At 33.1% G+C, this 24209-nt stretch overlaps 1 protein-coding gene across 1 annotated transcript in view; it reads right to left on the bottom strand.

Annotated features, from left to right (window-relative positions):
* Nucleotides 1-24209, bottom strand: part of LOC145286220 (H(+)/Cl(-) exchange transporter 7-like) — a 142048-nt gene that overhangs the window by 100757 nt on the left and 17082 nt on the right. Inside the window, exons 4-6 of the mRNA XM_080135028.1 lie at nucleotides 16488-16553; nucleotides 10513-10533; nucleotides 856-988 (exon numbers count right to left, since the gene is read on the bottom strand). Coding sequence (XP_079991154.1) covers nucleotides 856-988; nucleotides 10513-10533; nucleotides 16488-16553 — 220 coding nt within the window. The remainder of the gene's footprint in view (nucleotides 1-855; nucleotides 989-10512; nucleotides 10534-16487; nucleotides 16554-24209) is intronic.

The following is a 24209-nucleotide window of genomic DNA, read 5'->3' as shown; positions in this document are numbered from 1 at the left end:
AAAGTATAATGCATGAACTTTTATTTAAAATTCAATATAGGTGCCTTCGTTCACCATCAGCTTTTCAAGTCGACCAGGAATCGCATCAACTGAAACTTTTGCAGAATGGTAGTCATAACTTCACGTATTCGCCTGTGTGGAGGAGCTGCATCTTGCATAAAATTCAAATTTTCAATATCGTCTCAAGCCCTAATAATTGGCAAAATTTCATCTCTCAACATAGTGACGTACCTCCACACTTTGCTATTTTTTTTTTTACATAGGCATAACCACTTATCAAGGCCCAGAGAAGGCCCAGAGACCACTCGAGGATAAGGGCTAAGAGTGTACAGTAGTCAATTGGACAATATAGTAACCATTAGTAATGGAAATTCAGTAAATTTGTTAACTTAAGTTGAACAGCTCATCAAGAACTTATTTACGTTAGACTTGAAGACACCCATATTGTAGTCAGCTGTTGTTGTTCATGAATGGCCGAATGCCAAATTTTCTGGAAGATGGATGGAATACCGCAGTCTGCACAAATGGCTAGCCAGAAGTCCTGAATTCTGGCAACATTTTTTTTTTGGGGGGGGGGGATCGGCTGAAAGAGCAAGTCTACTCAACCAAACCCAGAAATTTAGAAGAACTTGAAGATGTATTTTAAAATAGAGAGTTACTTTTCAATCACTCTCTATATATATATAATTTGTTTAGTTTTAAGGCATATACATTTTGGCGATTATTTAATGTTGCAAATAATCCACATGTATGGAGGGAATTTAGGGGTTTATACCTTTCATAATAATATTAGTGCAAAAATGAATACAATAGATCCAATTTAAACTCTATTGAGTCCATCAAATAAAAGGATATTGTTTTTGATGAGTGCATATTTCACTTCAGATGCTTTTGACACTCCATAGTCTATAAGGCAAGCAATAAGACCTGTAATGACGCCAATCAGGAACATGATACACCAACGGACCATACCAATGTAGATATTCCACTAAAAAGAAGAGGTAAAGACAAAAAGGTTTTTTCTTTTTTTCAATTCACAAAAAAAAAAAAAAAAAAAATGCAGTCCTGACATTTTTTACATTTTCTTCTCAGGAAATATTCCAGGTGATAATATAGGAAAATACCGAGTGACTACTGGACAGACAACTGACTGCACAGAAAAACAGATTAGCACACCAAGATTCTATGGAATTATACATCCAAGATATGCTATGGAAAAAAAACTATGCGATTTAAAAAAATCCACAAGAGCTGGTTGAAAAGATTAAAGGAAATTGGCAGGTTTTAATTATTTCTCAAATTCCTCGATAATCTTAGATTTCTATACTTTTTCTGTTGAGAAGTCACGGCCAAAATCGGTTAAGATCAATGGAAGTGGTAAAATATTTTCTCTCTAATAAATTCCTCCTACCCCTGCCACCACTTAACACCGTTTGGGGATCGTTCACAAGGAACAGTTGAGAAGAGAACACCGGTTTGGCTTCGTAGTTCTTTCATGTGAAGTTATTTAAAATCACTAAACTAAGCTGCAGTGCTCTGTGGCGTAGTGGTTAGCGTGCTGGACAATTCACATTATATTTTCACGGCTGCGCCGACTTACCGTAGTCGTTTTTTTTTTTTTTTTTTTTTTTCCTAAACAACTGGAATGGACTTTTCTTGGTGGCCGAACTGTTAACGTTGCAGATGTTTTTTTTTTTTTTTTTTTTTTTTTTTTTTTTCACACTTTATTTTCCTACTTTTACTCATGATTCCGGGTTTGATCCTTCCTACTTACCTACCATAACATTTTTTAAAACTCCCCCCCCGTCCCGGAAACAAACACTCGGGCAACGCCGGGTACCCCCGCTAGTACCTTTATATATCATGTTAAAGAGAATTTTTCATTCTATCTAATTGTTTAAATTACAATCGTTTTGAAACAATTATGTCTTCTTTTCAGAACGTTGAATACAAGATAGAAGAAAAGCAAATTCACACAATTTTCTTATTTCAATTCAAGCTAGGCTGAAAAGCTTGTGAAACAGCTTGCAAAATCAACGAAGCATTTGACCCAGCACAATGGTGGTGTAAGAAATTCTGTAGTGACTAGCCATTGGATGTTGACAACGAGCAATTAAAAGCCTTAGTCAAAGCCAATCCACACACAACTGTTCGAGGACTTGCTTGTGAATTAGGCATGACATATACGATTTTCAATTTCGATTTTCAATTGGAAAAGACAAAAAAACTTGATAAATGGGTGCCTCGTGAATTGAAGGCCAACCAAAAGAAATGCCATTATAAAGTGTCATCTTCCCTTCTTTTACGCAACAAAAACGACCTGTTTCTCGACTGGGTTGTGACTTGCGATGAAAAGGGAGTTCTTTACAACAACCAGTAATGCTCAGTACAGTGGTTAGATGCTGATTAAGCCTCACAACACTTCCTGAAACCGGAGTTGCACCAAAAGAAGGTCATACTAACTGGTCTCATCCATTAGTTTTTTTGAATGCAGGCGAAACCATTATGGCTGAGAAGTACTGTTAACAAATGGATGAAATGCATCAGAAACTTCGACAACAACACCCAACATTCATCAACAGATAAGGCCCAATTCTCCTCCATGACAATGCCCAACCGCACCTTGCTAAACCGACCCTGGAGAAGTTGAACGAATTGGGCTACGAAATTGCCTCATCTGCCATATTCTACAGACCTCTCACCTACCATTTACCAATTTTTTTTAAGCATCTCGACACTTTTCTTTGTGAGAAAGGCTTAAAAAAAAAACTAAGTGATATCAAAAACACCTTCAGCGACTTCACCACCACCAGAATACAAGATTTTTATGTTACTGGCATAAATACACTTGTTTTGCGTTGACAAAAGTGTATTCATTCTTATGGTGTTTATTTAGATCAATAAATTTTTGTTTGAGCAAAGATATGTTCATTAGGATTTAGAAGTAAAAAACCTGATATAATCACAGTCTCCACTTCCTGTAATAATCATTCAAAGAAAGTAACTATCAGACTATGTATGGAATACTGTTGTCATATTTGAGCTGGTAGATCTCTGTCCCATTAGAATATGGCCAAGCCTAGCTCCAGGAGCAGAACAAGGTAGAATGAAGCAAAGGAGGGTTTTCTCTTCCAGAAGTGATGATGACTACTCATCATTGACAAATATTCAACTTTCTCAACACAACAATTTTGATCTTCAAAAATATTGAATATTGATCAATCCTATTAAACAGTGAACTTGTTATTAATTAAACATACTTCTGACTAGGTTATTTCTGGCCTTGAGGCTAGGATACAAGTGTAGTATCTGTAGGAATTTGTATTTAAGTCAGAAAATATATAAAGAGTATATAAAAATAAACAAAAACATTACAAAATGAAAATAGGACTTGTTTAATATTAATATAGTACTAGCAGGACCCATGTACTGGCATTGCCCAGTGGAAGTATGCCACCCCCCTGTAACCCCCCCCCCCAAAAAAAAAAACAAAAACAATTTAAGTACAGTTGTTATTTGGAGCCACTGCCCACCCAATATAATTGCTGACACTGGTGCCCCTAATGAAAATGAATGTACCGTGGTGATGTATGGGCATATTTCATATATATTTATATATTAAAGTGATTTTTTTTGTTTGTACTTTGTTTTTTTGTGATGATATATCCTAATATAAAAGACAAATATTTGAGAGCCAAAATGGTCAATATATAAAGATATATGCAATGTGACTGTTTGGAAAATCAATGTAAACGTAGTGTGCTAAATTTGTTTTTGTTCCCCACATTAAAGACTGATCTTGTGTGTAACTCTGTCCTTGTGGGGAGGCAAGTAAATGAGAACATCACCAATGTACCCAGTGTGTTTAATGGCGAGAAACTAGGTTTGTTTATAATTTAAGAATTGCCTATATAAATACGTTTAGAAGGTTATAAACACTATTTTTTTTTATAAAAAAATCTGTTAATAAAAAAATGTGATATATTTTTCAGAATACATACAGACTCAAATCAGTTTGAAACATTGCATACCAGTGTTATTGGAGGACAGTATGGACAGTTTAAAAAAATTTTTTTTTTAATGATTTTAAGGTAAAAAAAAAAAATACTTGAAAAATTAAAAGAAAAGTCAGATGTTTTTAAGAGGCATCGTATTTCAAGAGGATTTGGTGGACATTGGACAATGCTTAATGTGTATCTTTTGACAGTTTTAAAAGTTGGATAATAAAATTGACTGATAAACAATGCATATTTGTTTTATATAAACAAATCTGTTAATAATAAAGAAAAAAAAAATAAGTGAGCTATTTCCAGCCTCCTAAACGTATTTATATACATAATTCTGAAATTTCAAAATATTTGAAACGCTTCAAATGCGGGTAACGTTTCTATAAGTTTATTTATGTTTTTGACATAGAAATCGTTGTGATGGAAAAAAGTAAAACAATTTTTTTTACATATACAAATCTATTAATAATAATAAAAATGTGTTGTTTCTAGTCTGTTAAACATATTTATGTATGTAATTCATAAACTTCAAAACATAGGCCACACTTCAACATTTCTATAAGTTTGTTTTTGTTTTTGACATAGAAATCGTCGCCGTAATCATCATGATAGAAAAAAAAGCAAAGCATAATTTTTTTTTTATAGACAAATCTGTTAATAACAAAAGAAATACATTGTATCTAATCTGCTAAATGTATTTATATACATAATTCTAAAATTTCAAAATATATAAAATGCTTTAAATGTGGGTAACATTTCTATAAGTGTGTTTATGGTTCTGATGTAGAAATCGTAGTTGTTGTGATGGAAAAAAAGTAAAAATAAATGTATTGTTTTGGATGGGGGGAAAATAGGAATACAGTAATGTATAGTTACATTTAATAATGTTTATGGTAATTTATTTAAGAAAAGAAGATCTGTTTTTTGTATTGGGTACATCTTGTAGTGACGCCATATTTCAATTTTAGTAGCTGTTAGTTTATAAAGGGGAGAATTGTAATCCAGAATTTGAGAATTTTCAGAGATCAGCCAATCAGAATGGGCAGAATTAGGCCAGAGAAACATTTATGAATGGAAAAATGGAAAGATTGTTATGTCTATGCATGTAATAACCAGTTATGAGTGGTGTAATCACATTATCGTTAGAAAAAGTAGAATTGGTCCCGGTGACAACTGGTAGGAGTGGGAGGGCTAAATGCTTAGAGAAAAATAGTGACTTTCCTCTGGAGATGTTGTAATTGTGATGATGTTGCTCATAGGATGTAATGTAGCATTTTATTATCACGATTGACTATGTCTAAAATGGTGGTCGAAAGGTAAATAAGACAGTGCCTATAAGAGTAGATGTAATGAATTTGTATGTGTCATCTGTTGTTGCAAACCTGATACTTTGGTCCGGAGGGAATTTCAGCAGTCATGTTATTATATAGGAGAGGAGATTAGTCACAAGTGAAAATCTCATTTCAAGTAGCAGAAACAAGTACTTCTCCTCCCACCACAAAAAAAAAAAAAAAAAAATCAGAAAGAAAATGATTGAATAGAAGATTGCCTAGAATTTTTTTTATTAAAAATAAAAATTGATCTTATACTTTTTTCAATTCTCCATTAATTTTTATTAAATTACAAATACATCTTGACCTCAGAATACATACAGACTCAAATGAGTGTGAAACATTGCATACCAGTGTCATTGGAGGACAGTATGGACAGTTTAAAAATGTTTTTTTTTAAATGTTTTTTAAGGTAAAAAAAGTACCTGGACAATTAAAAGGAGAAAAGTCAGATATTTTTAAGAGGCATCGAATTTCAAGAGGATTTGGTGGGCATTGGACAATGCTTAATGCGCATGACAGTTTTAAAAGCCGGATAATAAAATTGACTGATGGGTCTACCTTCACATTAAAAACGATTTCCTTCATATTTATATGGTAGTTTGTGGCAACTTGGTGTCTAAAATATTCATGTTTCACTCTGTGGCACATTCTTTGACAGAAACATTCAACTTTTGTAGTGCATGTCAGTTTGGATGGACGCATACATAAAGCAAGTTATCTCCGGGCCTTAATAACACAATTGCCTTACATAAAATCCATTGCCAAAATTATTGGATTGTTCTACTGGTCCAGTAGATATCTCACTGTTGATGCAATCCTCTACCTGTATAAGAACCAAGTATGTCCTAGGATGGTGTACTGTTGCCACGTCTGGGCAGGAGCTGCTTGGAGTATCCTATCCAGCCTTGACAGAATTCAAGGCCGGCTTCAAAACCTAGTAGGTGATACCCTTTTTTCTTCCCTGCAATCTCTTTCTCACAGAAGCGATGTTGCGAGCTACAATCTATGGTCTCCCCTTGCTAAACTTTTACAAAAGACACTCGACTAGCTACAACTACTATCAACAATTTCCTCCACTCTATCTTTGCCTAAATCTAAATGCATATTTCATGAACAAAGCTTCTTTCCTAGAACTGTTTGCCTATGGAACCACATTGCACTGGCCTGCTTTCCAGCGGACTACAACATGGTTGCTTTCAAGTCCAATGTTAACATGTTCCTGTTGAGCTGTCCCCTTAATCAAGTTATACCCAATTTCCACTCCTAACAATTGCTACTGTATACTCATTAACCCTTATCCTTGAGTGATCTCCGGGCCTTAATAAATGACTCCCTTGTAAAAAAAAAAAGAAAAGCAGAATTTTGTTAGTCATTCTGTTGAATCCATAAATGTTGAGTTTCTCTTGTTGTTAGCAAAGGTTAATGTTAAGAGTTTGCACCGTCTTCAATGATTATAACCACTATACAAATAAAAAGAATCACATGATTCACTTTGTGGATCTAATTGATTCTCTTTTTTGTTGGACGCAACCCAAGAGGTACTTTCACACAAATCTGTCTCCCATGTGGAAGCTTTCCGGGCATCATATACTTTTGCCAGTGATGGAGCTGGACATGTAGCGACAGAACTGTTTGGCAGGTTTAAAAATCAAAACAGCTAAATGTGGAAACAGAAAAATATAGCAAATGAAATTGGATGAGGAAAAATGTCATCAAAGAAGGAAGATGAGATTTGCTAAATAATTGGTAGCCAGACAAACACAAAATAATATGTGCTCATGGATTAGAACAAATAAAAGTACTCTTCATCTTTCTCCTCATTATGACTGTAATTGGTTTAAAATATAAAGGAGGATTAAATGTTGCCTACAGTATCAATGGAGAACAAAATGAAAGGTTAGCAACTTCAAAGCATGTGGACTCTTTTGCATGTTGGAAAGAAAAAAAAGTAGAGTTTGTACTTAAATTTTTTTTATAAGTACCATTTATTTACGTACTGGCCTGGGTGCCCGGCGTTGCCCGGGCGTTTGAAGGTGTCTATTGAGAAAAAAAAAAAAAAAAAAAATGGTGGTAGGAGGTAAAGAACGTGAAAAAAAAAAAAAGTGACATCTTTGCTGGTATGTCCATTTCCAAACTGGAAGTGGCGAAGATTTAAATTAAGGCTAGTCAATCGATAAGAGGGGATGACTTTCGAAAATAGCGGTGAAAAAAGCGACTCCTCCTTGTAGAAAAGTGCCCAGTTGAGGATGAAGGAATTAATGGTTTTTAGCCAATTCTTCGATATTTGTCATCCGAAGGGTCAAACTTCAAAACAATACCAATCCTGTGCAAATCCGTAGCCTCTGTCGAAAGTTTTAGGGAGACATACGTACATTTAAACAGACAGGTGAGATTTATATCATAGATGAGAATAACAACTAAGAAGCACGAACTGAAGACAGAAAGTTGAGTTTTTGACAGTTAAGAGAGAACATTGGAATTGAGATGTGTCGGTGTTCATTGATACCAAAATATAATACCCATGATTTCTTGCTTAATTTTGTTTCTCAGTTGTAGCGTATTTATTGCTTAAAATATAAAGGAGAATTAAATTTTATCTAGTGTAACAATTACATAGTGTATTTTTTTTTAACTTAATAACCCTTATAAAAATGCCAGTTCTTCTTAGCATTTTATATATCTTTGAAAGTATGTAATTTAAATTATATTATTGGGACTCTTAAGTTGGATAATTTCCAATATAATTTGAGGAATAGGTATAGTGAAACTATTTAAATCGATATATTAAGTATGAATGTAGTACTGGAGAAAATATATTAGAGAAATAACGATTAGAGCTTGGGTATTAATTTTATTGAGGGTACTCTAGTAATATTAGAAGCAATAGAAGATGTATAAAACAATCATATACTATCTGCCATCAATTAGAATTCATTATTGAGATGAGTATTATTAATTTATTTATTGCGGACTATTATCCTCATCTTTCTTACATGTTATTTTCACAACGTTTAGGTCAACTATTCCTCTAGCCTTCATCAGGTGGTAACCATGATGGGATAGGAACTCCTAATCTCCTAACTGCATTTTCAGCAATTAATGCCATCCATAGTTGTTGCTGTCTCACATTTTTTGCCAGAGGCTTACTTGGCCAAAAAACATGGTGAGACAACAACAACTATGGATGGCAGTAATTGCTGAGAATGCAGTTAGGAGATTCGGAGTTCCTACCTGATGAAGCCCAGAAGTATAATTGGCTGAAACGTCATGAAAACAACAACTAAAAAAGATGAGAATGATAGTCCACAATAAATAAATTGATACATAATACTCATCTTAATAATGAATTTCAATTAAAAATTATATATATATATATATATATATACACACCATTGGGTACGGACTCGACCATGGAAGATCAGATAATAAATAAATGTGGATTTTTAAGACCAAAATAATCCAACCTTGATCGCCCTTCAAGGCCCATGGCACAGTGGATAGAGACGTTGAATCTCTACAGTTCCAGGTGAGAATTATCTGAAGATAGCGGTTACAATCCTACCCAAAGCCGGCCAAAAAATGTGGCGAGACGACAACAACTATGGATGGCAGTAATTGCTGAGAATGCAGTTGGGAGATTCAAAGTTCCTATCCCGTCATGATTACCACCTGACGAAGTCCAGAGAAATAGTTGGCCGAAACGTCGTGAAAACAACATCTAAGAAAGATGAGGATAATAAAGAGCAACGTTATCTATTATATAAATCCTACCTGTGTTTAAATATATATATATGTATGTATGTATGTATCTACGTACGTATGTCTGTCTCACAAATACTTTCAACAGAGGCGACGGATCCTGACAAGATTGGTATCATTTTGAAGCTCAACGTCTGACAACAAATATCGGAAAATTGGCCAAAAACATTAATTCCTTCACTCTAAACTTGGCCGTTTTGTACAAGGAGGAGGTCGATTTTTTCGCCAACATTTTAGCAAGTCATCATCACTGTTGGATTGACTTTGGCTAATTTCAACGTTTTTGATTTCCGGTCGCGTCATGGAGACATCGGCTAAGATGTCTGATTTTCTTTTGCTTTCTTTTCCGCCTTCGCGTCACGGGTTCGAGCCTGCTTGCCTACTACCACTCTTTATTTGGGGGTGGGGCTAACACACACCTCCAAACACCCGGGCAACGCCGGGTATCCAGGCTAGTTCCCAATAAAATAAATAAAGGCTTCAGTTCAAAATTCCCAAAAGCTTTCCAAAAACGTCACACAAAATTTAGAGATTAAAAGTCAAAGTGTTTTCTAATACATATTTTTCCAGTGTAGTATATTAAGGTGGGTATGTTAGCTAGTTCTAAACAACAATTACTTTTTTGTTGGCTATACTTAGAAGTGTCAAGGACAAAACTGTCCAGCAAGTGCAGAATTCCAAACGGATGTATATAGCAATATATATTATATTAGTGTTGGGACGATTAATCAGAATCGAGAATTAGAAAAAATTGTGCCCATTTTCCAATGCCAAAAGACGATTCTTTTGTCTTTTTTTTTTTTTATTTTGTTTGAAACGAAATCTTCTACTGTCGGGAGTAATAATAAAATAAACATTTATTGATTTTAAACAAACAGTAAAACTAACAATTTATATGCCTTCTCCCACAAGTTTGTTTTTACGTTTGAGGAAATATCTGCACATTTAATGTGTGTTTTTATGGTAATTGGGGAAAATACATCTATATTTAGAGATTTATAAAGAACTAGCGAGGATACCCGGCGTTGCCCGGGTGTTTGGCGGTGTGTGTGTGTGTGGGGGGGAGAAATCAAAACAAAATGGAAAATAAAGAATAAGCGAACGTAATAACTGTTTAAATATTATTAAAAAAAACAAAAAAAAAACAAAAAAAAAACAAAAAACGATGTTAAAACTTAAAACTATCTGAAAAATAAAAACAAAAAAAAACCCAGCAAAAGTGATGGGAAAAAAATAATAAAAACGAATATGTAAGCGAATGATGTTAAAACTTTTTTTTAAAAATCGGAAAAGCAAAAACAAACAAAAAAACCAACAAACATGATGGAAAAAAAATAAAGAACTGAAAAATGGCATAAATAACCCTGTTTCAATATTAAAATTGAAAAAATAAAAATAAAAAAAAAACTTACATCTCGGCTTGAATGTGCAATCTACATATAAAAGGCAAAATGTGTGATAACGATGTTGCTACTTAACCGACTGAGCTATTATCGCGTCACATTAACCGAGTTGTTTTTTATATTTAAACTAATTCAAGAAAGACTGTTTTTGCGCATGTGTATATGGCTAAATTGTCAGGAAGGAACGATTTTTTGCTACCCCTCCCTGTAGAAAAGTGTCCTATTGAGGGTGAAGGAATTAATGTTTTTAGCCAACTTTTATATTTGTCGTTCGAAGGTTCGAGCTTCAAAATGAGACCGATCTCGTGAAAATCCGTTGCCTCTGTCGAAAGTTTTTGCAAGACATACAAACACACACATTTTGCCTTTTATATAGATTGAAATTGATAATTTTATCAGAATCGGAATATTATATATTATCTCCATATATAAAAGGCAAAATGTGTGTTAGTGTGTGTGTGTGTGTGCATTTTTTCTGTATGTCTGCCAAAGGCTTTTTTCGCCATGTTTCTCGGTCAGCTCACTCCTTAAAACTTTTTATATAATGTCTAAATCTACGAGTTATGACCGGGAGTCACATCTATTTTTAATTTGCCTGACTTTTACACGCTATTTTTTAGATCTTTTCCAATTGCCGCATCTTCGTTACACTTTTCAGTATAAAAAAGTGAATGATGGGGCAGGAGAAACAGAAACTGGCTTGCAGTACAAATCGCGTCATGTTTGATCTTAAGGTCAAACATCACGCGATTTAACTTTCTCGCACCTGTCAATTTCACTTTATAAACCTTAAATTTAGACAGCTTTTCTTCTCCCCTCGTGGCCGAGATGGTTAGGTGTTTGGGGGTTTTTCCTTTCGTTTCCACCTTCGCGTTAAGGCTTCGGGTTCGAGCCTACCTTCCTACTAAAATTTTTTCTTTTTCTTTTACACCTCCAAACACCCGGCCAACCTTTTTTTTTTTTTTTTAAACAGGATTGTTTTGATCTAACCGCTCCCCTCCAACACACACATACACCTCCAAACACCCGAGAAATGCTGGGTACCTCTGCTAGTAATTATATATAAGTAGAAAATGTTAAGATATTGTAGAATTTAATATACAATATTTTATTAACAACAAGGAATATGAAAAAATAAGGTGAAAGGTTCCTAATTCCATGGAGTTTCAAAGATAAACTCTTCTCAGAGGAAAAAATGTTAGCAAAATCTTTTTTGCTGGTTAGCTCAATTTTTTAAAACGGTTGAGAAAAAAAATTTTTGAAAGAAAATAAAAGTTTATAGGAAAAATGAAAAACAATACTCAGCAATATCCAATAATTTTTGCTGCAAATATTCAGTGAGATTTAAAAATCCTTAATAGGTGTGGCGATTAGTAAATCCAAGAAGAGTTCAGTGAGATATCCTTTGGAATCTCTTAAAAAATATTTGTGGTTGGAGAAGTGATGAAAAGTTCATGTGTTGAGGAACAGGAGTAAAGTTCAATCTATGGAATTAAATGTTCTTTAAATAAGATCAGAGGGGGGAGAGTTTTACAGTCATCCTAGTTAATGTAAATACTTAAAAGGAATTAAACAGGGGGCAGAGAGGTGGAGTTAGAGGAAAAGGGGTTAGGATGAGAGGGATGGGAAAGGGGGAAGCCTAAAATAGGAGATGTCACGTTACTTGATGCAAAGAAATGTTAGAAATAGGGAGAAAACAGTAAAAGATGAATAAATAAATAAGTAGATTCAGAAGGATCTATAATTAAGAAAACATTTGATAAATGTGATATTTAGGAATCAGCCGTTAATGAAAGAAGAGTTAAAATTGAGAAAAAAATATTGAGAAAATAAAAACTGAAAATGTATGACATTCAAACTTATGCATATCTTGTTAGAGAATAAAGTGGGGTGAAATGAATATGATGTTCTCAAACGGGAAGTAAAGGAGAGGTGTATCGCAAATAAAAATGAGTGATGGATTAAAGCGGAAGTGAATTTTAGTGAAGATATAGAGGGATAGATGGTAATTCATATTAAAATAAGTTAAGGAGGAAATAATCGGAAAAGTAAAATTAATTTTGGAGTAGTAAGCAAGAAGGGATAATAGTATTTAAAGAATGATAAATAAAGGAGAAAAAAGGGTTATAAGTAAATGGGAAATTACATGTCAGTGTGATATAAAAATTAGCAGCCAATACCTCAAAAGTGAGGTAAATGGAGGGGGGGATTTGCAATTTCGAATTGGCTATACTTGCATTTTTCCTATGTTTGCAGCTTAAAATTAATTCGTTTTTAAAATTAATGATGTTAAAACTTTGAGATAAGATGATAATGTTTATAGCTTCCAATATACAAAGCTGTCCATACTTGGTGCCAGGAGTGTAGGATTTAGATATTTTGAGTATTGACCATTTAATGGAGAAGCTTATGCTTTTAATCCCAAGATTTTTAATTAATGAAGTGTTATGCCCTTTTTGTTGGTAATGTTATCTTCATTAAATGAATGGACATGGTTTGAAATGTGGAGTTTAATAGGCATGAAGGTTGAGCCAATGTAGGTATGGGTTTTAGGGAGTGTTCGTTGAATGCTAATTGTATGATTACCATTATTAAGATTAGCTATAAATGGTTTGGTTATGAATATTCTGAGTTTGAGTTATGGTTGTAGAAGTCAGCAATATATCTGGAGGATTTATGGGGTGGTTAATATAGTTACTATTATTGTTAGCGGGTGGTTGGTTGGTTGTTTGTTTTATGGCATATCAACCCTTTTCAGGTTATTTAATGCCAAATCCAGTTATTTTGAAGAAAATTTTTTAAATAGAATATTTGTTTTTTCAAGTCTGTTTCTATTTAACCAATAATTGGCACTTAACAGGCACTACCACTCCAGGTCAGAGTGGACCTCAGAGCAATAACAAAGGGTGGCTCCACACTCCCCAAAGCCTGCAAGTTGGGGCCTCACCATCAGATATAGTTTAAGGTCATATCCAGGACTGTTAGCAATTTGGGGAGAACTAATTTGGGAGGGAGATAAAGGTAGGTTTTGAGAATTTACTTGAGAAAGAGTTGGATGAAGGTTAAGATTATTAGGAACAACTTGAGGAGCATTTTGGATAGGATTCGGTTATGGTACAACATCTTTGTGTAAGTAATCTTCTATTATATAAAATATGTGTTAATAAGTGTGTGTGTGGGCTTATATGTCTCCTAAAAACTTTCAACAGCTGCATCGGACCATGGCAAAATCGGTATTGTTAGAAAAATCCATCTCTCGGATGACAAATAGCTAAAAATTGGCCAAAAACATTAATTCTGTGCTGGTCAACTGGGCCGTTTTTTGCAAGGAGGCATCAGTTTTTGCATCAACATTTTTGCAAGTCATCATATAGCGATCCCAACGTATGTGTAAAACACATAAGCCGCCGTGAGCTAGACAGCTAATGCATTAGCTTTTTTTCACCTCTTTTTCTTTCGTATTACAGGTTTGAGCTTGCAGTTAATTTTTTTTTTTTGCGCTTGCACGGGTACTCATTGCTATTTTGATTGAAGAAAAGTTGTTTTTTTAGGGCTGGGGCTTGGTTGCTCAATAGCCTTAGTATACCACCTCTCTCCACCTGGACAACGCCAGGTAGCCATGCTAGTATAATATAAAAAAGAAAAGACATTGGTTAACTTATTGACGTCCTTCATTCGACCCATTTTCTTTTGACCTGTTGGGACATTGTATTTTATGTTTTGTTTTGTGTTTATTAAACTTTATTGCACAATAAAATAGTTGATGTATATATAAATACATATGTATAATCTTATGTTCAGTCATTTCTTCTTGTCTTGTTGAATTGTGCTCTGGGTTATTTCATAATGGTACTGATAAAAGAACCTTGACTACCTTGCCATTTAGGTTGTAACATTTCATGGCCGGCATATTACATTTTTTGCTTAACATGATATGTATTTGTGAATAAATTTGAAATTCTTGACTGAGGCATATCGTAACACTTATGTGTTACGATATGCCCCAGTCAAGAAATGGAAATATCATGAAAATATAAATACTTTCAGAAAATGCCGGATTTGGGGAGCTAGTTATTATCTAAAGGGCAGTTCAGTTTGTTCGGGCAATTATAATTAGTGGTGGGTGTACAGGGGGTAGAGCCAGATTGAACAATCCTAATTTTCTTATTAGTAGATGCTATTATTGTTTGGGCTATATTAGGCATAGTGGAATATATTTTAATTCGATTTTTGTTTAAAGTAGTGCTATATCTATGCAGGTATTTAAACGAGGTTTCTACAATTCTAAAGAATTCCTTAGGTATATTAGTTAAGACGTTACTGATAAAAGGGGGGGTTAAACCAGAGATTTTTCTTCTTTCTTAGGCAGTTTCAGGGAATAGAGTAGTAAGGATCATTTGGTTGAGTAGACCTAATAGTTATGGGGGGGTTATTTAAATTACTATTTAAATCGGGTGACAAATTTAGATTCATTCTTCATGCCATTAAGGAATTAAGGCGGTTTGGGGGGGGTGTGCCTTGGGTGAATTTAATCTTCTCAGGTATCACAAATTTAATAATGCATTATTGAAAAAGGTAAAGTTTTGGTTGAAAGTTTTTCTGTCCGCTGATAGTTTAGATATTCTGTTTGAAACAGAGGAAACTATTGATTTTATAATCGAATTGGTGGTTTGAAAATTTATGGACATAGAGAAATAGGTTAGGTTTATGGTAGGGGCTAAATGATTCTGACATTAAGTTTAGAGTAATGTTTAAAAAAGTTGATGTTTTTTTTGTCAGGGTTTATAGTTATGGTGAGTCCGAAGTGGTTGAAAAAAAGAGTGTAGCCTCTTAATGGTGTTATTATATTGCCTAGGTCTAGCTCAAGTGATAAGGAGTGCGTCAACCCTATAAAGTCCTCCTTGAATAGATTTAAACACGAGTTTGAGCTCTTTCAACAGACATATCTTAATGTTATTATCTAACATTACCATTTCTCTCATCCTCCTAAATAAGTCAGGGAAAAAATATTGGAATCGTCCCATCACTAATATATATATATATATATATATATATAATTATTTTTTACTATAATAATTAAATACCTACAGAAACTAGTGTTTCATCCTTTTGGGAATCTTCAGTGCAGGGTGTCATGATTAACACCAGTCAACAGATTCGAACTCGGCAACACAAGCCATCTTTGGCTCGATTAGCAAAGACCGTATCCATTCGGCTACCATTAACCGCGTGAAATAACGTTGAATTTAAACATTTTAATTTTAAATATTCACGTCAGTCAGACAGTGATCTAATCGTTATACGATGATCTATGCATAAGAGCTAAATTGACCAACTTAATTCAACTGAAAGTGCTCAATGATAAGAAACAAGTTTCTTAAAGAGGCTGTCATATATATATAACAAACCAAAGAGGATAAGGAATTACATAAAATATCAAGCTTAGTTATTTGGTTGTTTTGTTTAATGGCATAACAACCTTTTTTTTAGGTTATTTTATGATAAATCCAATAATTTTTGGAAAAAAAATTTTTACTCTCCAAGTTCTTTATATCTTCATATATTTATTCATAGTGCTTGGTTTGGCTGTTTTGTAGAGGAAAAATTTTCTTGTTTGTTTTGGACTTTGCAGGACATGATTGAGTTTTGCAAAGGGAAAGGACAAAAAACAAAACAAAACAATAACATCAGCGTTTGGTGGATTTTAAGTCAAGAAGTCATTAACTACAGATGCTACTGATCTGGTAGCACTACTGTACCGACATAGTGAGGTTTGGATGTGGTGCAGGCAAACGTCTCGTTTCTTGACTACCTTTATAGTGACCCTGTAGACACGATTCCTAATAGTAGCTATTTATGTCCAAATGGTAATGTCTTGTTTGCAGTGAATGAGAGTTTTAAAAAATAAATCCTGAGAAACTGAAATATAAAGCCACCTAATTTAAACTGTTTAGAAAAATAAAAAACAGAAAAGAAAAACTTACAAGTTTTGTCCGAGATAAAAGTTCTCTATGATAAATTGCATTTTCCATTGTATCATAATCCAAACTCTGTGAGAAAAAAAAAAGTTAAATTGTAAATAACAATTGAGAAAATGAAAAATAATTTTTTCTAAATTAATAAAAAATGTTTTCAAATCATTTTTTTTTTTAATTAGAAAAAAAGTTTTTAAAAAATGTATTTTCCTGTTGAAGACTCTTATATAGGTCGAAAATCAGAATTTGAATAAATAAATATTTATTTATATAAAACAGTATTCAAATAACAATTTCAGTGATTGAAACTGAACTCCATCATCTGACTCCCAGATGGAGTGAGCAACAAGTGAATAAAAAAATTGAGCAAGATCAAAAAATATGTGGGTGAAAACCTAGTTGATTAGTTGAAGAAAATTCACAACTTTACGAGTTAGGATCTTTTGAAGTTTTTTTTTTTTTTTTTTTAAACGAGGCATCAAGCCACTCAATGTAAGGAGCTCCCCCGTCCCCTAAAAAAAAAAAAAAAAAAAAAAAAACAAGAACAAAAATTCACATTAATGTCAAAAAACTAGCCAACACTAAATGTTAGATGGATAGATTCCAATCTAGAAAACAGGAATTCTTCCCTCTTTGCCAGAAACATCGTTCATGGAAGAATGTGAGGACTAAAGGAATAAAATAAGTAAAGTGCGAGCTACAAGGCAACCGAAAGTAAACACAAGGTTCACTTTCTTCTCTCACAAAATTTAGGTAACCCAACCAGCCAGAATAGCTGGACCTTTAAAAAAAATTTTTAGCAGTCTGATCAGTCAAATTTTTGGAAAATTTCCATCACTTAAGCTGCCAAACCTTTTGAAAATTTCTGTAAACCAACCATATATTGGAAGTGGGACTGGTATAATAGTTACTGACTTCAGGACTTGTCCTTTTGTGCAGAGGTTTTAAGTGAAGGTGCAAAGCCACTTGTGGCAAAGTTATTATCTATTTCTGTCCTCCTATCAATCGAATAGTAGAATAGGAAGCCTTGAGAGAGAAACTATATTAGAAGAGAAAGAAATATGGTACAAATGCAGAATAGACATCTAAGAATTTAATAGAGAATCCAAAGTTTTGATAAGTTCCAGAATTTGGTGAGACATGCAGACAATAAAATGTGGAGAAATATATTTTGAAAATCTGATCCTTTCATCAGTTTACCTTTTGCAAATTTCTGATTTGTACAAGTTTTTAGTTATAACTAAAAAAGAAAGAAGAAGCACCCACTTCCTTCTATTTTGACAAAATCACTTCCTACTACTTCTTTGCTTCCATGCAAATATGACAGATTCCAATTCATCAGCTTACATCCTCCATTTGCAGTCTTTTTTCCTTTACAAAAAAACAAAACTAAAAGAGCACTAAAACTATCACTAACTCTAAGCTCAGGTAGCAACCTGAGAGCATCCTGTATCTCTACAAACCACCATTTGCTCATACATGGAGTTTTGTTGCCACATCTGGGCTGCTGCATCTACCACTGGTATCTCTGACTCTCAGACAGGGTAAAACAAAAATCTCAAATCTAATAGGTTTCGAATTATCAGCCAAGCTCCAATCTTTGTCCTATCACTCCTGTGCCTTTTATAAGCTCCAACCTGTTAAGAGTACTTTAATGGAATGTGCTCTGATGAACTCATAATACTTGTGCTCCCTAGATGTACATACTCCCAACTAACCTGACTAGCAAGTAAAATTCTACCCCTTTACCATTGAAGTCCTTTAAATGCCAGAAAACTCTACTCTAATAGTTTCTTCCCTCAGGCTGCTAGACTTTGAACGTCTCTCCCTGTTTCCTGCTTTCTTGACCGTATTAATATGCAGAAATTTAAATGATATGTTGACAAATATCTCACTGCTTAATTGCTCAATCCCCTATAGATATGATCCCAAATAGTAGCCTCTTGCATCCAAGATGCAATATGCCTTGTTTGGGGTAGTAAAAAACAAAAAAAAAAAAAAAACAAAAAAAAAAAAAGCAATTTATTATCCGCCATTTGCAATTTCTCCCCTTACCTAAAAAAAAAAAAAAAAAAAAAAAAAAAAAAAAAAAAAAACTGGAATGAGTAAACAATTAAAAAATATCGCCCTTTTCGGACCATCAAGAAATAAATTCCATGCAAAAAAGTTTGCTTTGTTCTTCATACAAGTAACTATACATGTCACAACTTAAGAAATCTCCATAATTACTAAAATTCTTTAGATGTCCAATTTGCATAAGCATTGAAAAAAAAAAAAAAAAAAAAATCCAGAATGCCACTTGTAAGGCAAATATGTCTAGCATATGACGCTTTGTGCATATGTAAAATCAATGCTTGCCTAGTAGAGAGAGTGGGCCCTGTTTCTCCAAAACGTAGGATCCACTGTAATCAACTTCATCTGCGGTGATTGATAATCAGAACATTCAAACATCTTTCTAAATCTCCATATTTTGGCAGAATATTGTGCTTCCAACATTTGTCTAGTATTTCAAATTTTATCTTCTATAATATAAAGGGCAGTTGTATGTGTGTATGCTTGTATGTCCAGCTAAAAGTCAAATACTACAAAACAAACACCCACAAAGTTGATATCTTCTTGATCAGTGTTACTCTGGATGAATAATAGCCAAATTTTAGAAAAACAATATAAATTCTAAGGGGGGGGGTCAACTGTAGGCTATGGGCCCAAAGGTCAAAATCCCTTTAGATTTTTGATTCTGTGATCTCGGTTGAGGGTGAAGGAAAAAAATGGTAGCAAATGAATGCCAATAGACTTCTGAACATCATACTATTTTTCATAAGCATAAATGTTGCGTATTCACAAGAAGAGCAGCCATATTTAAAAATGTCAAGAATCATTCAAATACAACATAACTTAAACCCTAGCAGCACCCAATGCTATTACGGTTTAAGTTAGTAATGTTGTATTTGAATGATTGTTGGCCATTTTTAAATATGGCTGCTGTTCTTGTAAATGCAGTAAACATACAAAGATGTAGTTGAGTACATTTTATTCCCAATTAACTTCATTATCTATTATATGGATATTGGATTTAATCTTTATAGTCTATTTCATAGCCAAGATTATTTGTAGAAAAAAAAGCTTTTTTTAAGGCATTTTCTGTAATGATGATTACATATTTTACGTGTATAACTTAAAAATAAATTTTTGTTAAATTTGGATATTTCTCATGTAGAGGCATTTATATTCTACCAATATGACTCATCACACAAAATTATAGTTATTTGGACCTCCACCGAAGAGGTTATGTTTTCAGTCATGTTTATAACTATGTTTGTTTGTTTATTTTGGTATAGCCTGGAGGTCACACTGCTCAATTAATCATCACTAAACTTGGTCAAAATATTGATCATGATCCAAATTAGAACTGATTTAATTTTTAGATATCTAGCTTAAAGGTTAAAGGTCAAGGTCAAAGAAAAGGTGAAAGCCATATTTTTAGCAATAACTTTGGTTCTCTCCATCATAGAGACTCATTGCTTTGCCCAAATTGTAGCTAATGAAGTCCTCCATGTAATATAGCTTTGACCTTGAAGAGTTTCATCAAAGCTGAAAATTTTGTGGTATTTCAATTTCCGATGTTTTAAATTCCAATGTATGAATCTGATGCTATTTTGTAACAGCAATCATTATTCAAAATTTCAGTCTTTAGTTTTTGAGTTATCAATGTTAACCTGTGGTCTCATTTTAGGACTACTTAACACAATTGAGGAAATTTTTAATCAACTTTTGTCTTAAATAATCCTGTTTTATATGAGTAAGTATCAACCTGACTCATTTCTTATATCTGATTGACAAAGTCTTTTAAACTTTTCATTCATTCTCATTATTTTCTTGGTTTCAATTATTCGGTTGTGAACAAATTTGACAAAAACCTTAAATGCTTTACAAGTCTGTTCAGTTTTGATTTGTTTCGTCAAGTATTAGGAATTATTGTACTACTCATCGATTGCTACACGATCTTGATTTTTTTCATTTGCATGAAGTGTGTTCCATTTTCTTCTGGTAATTTAAAAATTTATGAACATTTTACAAGCTTTTCTGTTTTTCTAAATACTCTGCACATTAGTTTTACTTTTTATCAGATCTGGCTTTTTTCATGTTTTAATCTAATTGGCAAAGATAGTCAATGAAGTTAAAATGCAGAGCTCATCTTTTTTTTCTATTCAGTAGTCATGCACTGTTGATATCTTGAGACCGTGTAAAATAAATATATTCAACAGTTTCATGTGCTTTTGAAGTCAATAACTTACAGATAAAAAGTTTAAATTTAAAATAATATCCAACCCTTATTTGATAAATCCAGAAGATTTGATTCAAATTTTAATTATTTTTGCATAGTTTAAAACCATCCGCAGCTAAATTTCTGTGTTAAAAAAGAAAATTTTTATTTCTTAGTTTACATTCTACAATCAAATCCTCCGGTGAATCATTAATAAAACCAATGAATATTTATATAATCATGCATGAAATTAAAAAACTTTAATGCGTAATGCATTTATTTGTTACTGATGAGCCAATACTTATCAAAGCAAAATGCTGCTCAAGATAATGTTTAGTGAAATAAATATATTGTCAGTTGAAAGATACTGCATGTGGATTGAAAATGATAAATTGAATAAAATTTGGTTATTTATGACAATGTGTCTGATGCCATTTAAACTGAAGACAACAAGTTGTAATCCAAAAAGAAGCATTTCTGCAGTAATGTGTTTCAGAGATGGAAAATTCTTGGAAAGAAACTGCTTATAAAAACTGACGTAAAAAGGAAAATTTTTTGCCGTTATGTTTTTACTTATGGACGTCTGATAGGAAGGAACCAAAGATTAAATGTCGGTCTTGCACCCTTCATAAAAATAATGATAGAGTACAGAAAGACTAGCAAGGTGTCTTCTGTAAGAAAGGGGCTGTAAAGAAGAGATAACTCTCTCCATTATATTATGAAGTTGATTTTTTTTTTTAAACTCTGTCAAAGAATGAAAAAATGCTCTAAAGCAACACCTCAATTTGGAAACAGCACTCCAACTTAGGATGTATATGAGTTTTGTGAAGTTAGCATATTGCATCAAGAGTTTATACTTTTGAAGCAGTAAAAAGATCCATCCATTTTTTTCAGCAGCCTTAGAAATAGATTGGACACAAGTCTTATTTTAGATCTGGTATGAAGTCCTAGAATTTTAAGTGGAACTGAAAAAAGGGTCTGAGCATTGGTAGTGAAAGCAGAAAAGCTTGGTTCAAATTAACAAGCTAATTTCCCCTCATTGCACCTTATGCTCCAGATGAGAAGTGAGAGAATCAGCAAGATTTTTGTTACAAAAGCTCTTTAAACTGTTGCTGTATATTAAAAATAAACAAATTTGCATATCAGAACCTAACAGATAAAATTATTGTAGATTAACATCCCCCAAAATTGAGATTCTATTTTAGGCGATTACGTATGAATATTCTGAAAAATTTGACAGAAAAAAAGAAACAAAAAGACAATTTAGAATTTGGATCAGTTTCGCATATAAATTTAATGTACAATGATCCCTTGTCTTAAAGCAGGTAACCATTTTTCCCCCTTTTTACTATGTCAGATAAATTATGCATGTTCTTTTTTGGGAGATTCTACTTTTTTAGACTATTACATATCATTTTATGTCCTTGCCACTCAGACTTAGGGTTAGTGGTAAAAAGATTAGTTAGTTTCCTTAAAAGATCAGAATGGTCCAGAAATGAGATGTCATTTTACATTACATTTATACCTGAAACTAATCCCTATCCTAAAATTCTAAAATACTTTTCTTTCCAGCAAAAGTACTCGTCTAAAATAGAAAATCATAGAGGTGGGGAGAGGAATAATAGAGTGTTCATCTACAAATTTACCAAAATTAGATTACTTGAAAGCATTGAAATTCTGAAAAGTATTGATCGATAATTTATATTTATTTTATGATTCTTTGAAGCAGATGATGGATTTTTATATATTTTCAATATTGCTGTTTAAAATGAAAAATATTCTAACATATTTCACTCTCTCTGAACACTTGGTAATTTCCTATTTATTTATTTATTATAATAAATTAAGTCTTGATTTCGAAAAGTGCAAAAATAAAATTAAGAAAATGTGAGATGTTACTTTTTTTTATGTACAGAACTCAAAAGTTAGGATCTAATTTAACGATTAAAATTCAAATTATTAATTAATGCACCAAAATTTTGCCTGTGAACAATTTTCAGTAAAACTTGCGGAGTATGCACTGCTTTAGAGTTGTAAAAATGGAACGAAAATTTAAATTTCGTTCCATCTTTTTTTTTTTTTTTTTTTTTAATTGTACCCTCCAAAAACGAAAGTACTTGAAAGAATGACATTCAACAATCATACTTTTTATGTATAAAAAAAAAATTTTTTTTTTGTATCAAAATAAAATTTTATCAACAAAAACGAAAATACTTAATTTTTAAACAAAGTCAATTTGGTATACTTTTTGGTATTTTACATTGGAAATGTCGACTTTTATAGGTTTTCGGTTACATTTACATGTTAAGAACGGCTTTCAGAATAGACTCGCCAACCTCCCCATGTTAAGAACTGTTTTCAGAATAGACACCCCTAACCTTGTCAGCATACCCAAAAACTTATAAAAGTTGACATGTCGAATGTGAACGATGAGTTGGACGTAATGTAAAAATGTATTGAATTTTAAATGGAACGCAATTTAAATTTCCATTCCATTTTTACGACAGCTGTAAAACAGTGCATACTCCACAAGTTTTACCAAATTTTTCAAGCTTTCTTAAGACTTTATACACATTATATCCAAAAATAATCCCCACCCCTTATGTATCTTAAAAGTGATAATTTTTGCCTTGGGCCGACGGCCTACTGGGGCAGGTTTCATCAGACGAGGAGGTTGTTTTTTTTCAGTGTTATTAGGTACTAAAACAACTCTGTTCAGTCTTCACAGATTATCGATACCCACTGAAGAGTGTCTCCACATGAAATTTTTGTGGCAAGAGTTGCGCAATCCCCAACCACATCTCTTCTGAGTCAGCATTGGTTTTAATTCCAGCTGCAAATATATATAAGTTCGACTACACTCCAATCTATACCCCCCCTCCCCCGAGCAAAACTTTTATAAAAAAACACCAGACTAGCTACAATAATTATATGATTTCCCCCCACTCTCCATCTGTCCCTAAATCTAAATGCAGATTCCATGAACAAAGCTTCTTTCCCAGAACTGCCTGCATGTGGAACACTGTTCTGCTGGTCTGCTTCCCCATTAAATACAACAAGGTAGCCTTTAAATCCAATGTAAACAAGTTCTTGTTGAGCCATCTCCATAAATAATCCAGTTATAGCCAATCTACACCATTAACGATTACTACACTACCATCTTAGATTCATTAACCCTTATCCTTGAGTGGTCATTGGGTCCTAATAAGTGATGACTCCTAAGTAAAAAAAAATAAAAGATGACTGAGAACAATGTCAAGATAAGCAGTGAGTACATACATCACCTAGTGTTCCTAAAATGGTCACCCATCTGGTACTGGCCAGACTCATTGTTGCTTAACTTCAGTGATCTGGCAAAAACCGGCGTGTCAACGTCATTATGATGTACATATTATGTACTAATTAGGAAAGAAAATGCATTACTCAAGGAATTTATTTATATAAATGAGAGTTGTACATGTGTACAT

Source organism: Euprymna scolopes, chromosome 10 (genome assembly GCF_053919585.1).
Source record: "Euprymna scolopes isolate OS-2025 chromosome 10, ASM5391958v1, whole genome shotgun sequence".
NCBI classification, from domain to species: domain Eukaryota; kingdom Metazoa; phylum Mollusca; class Cephalopoda; order Sepiida; family Sepiolidae; genus Euprymna; species Euprymna scolopes.
This window is presented reverse-complemented; position numbering and strand designations above follow the sequence as displayed.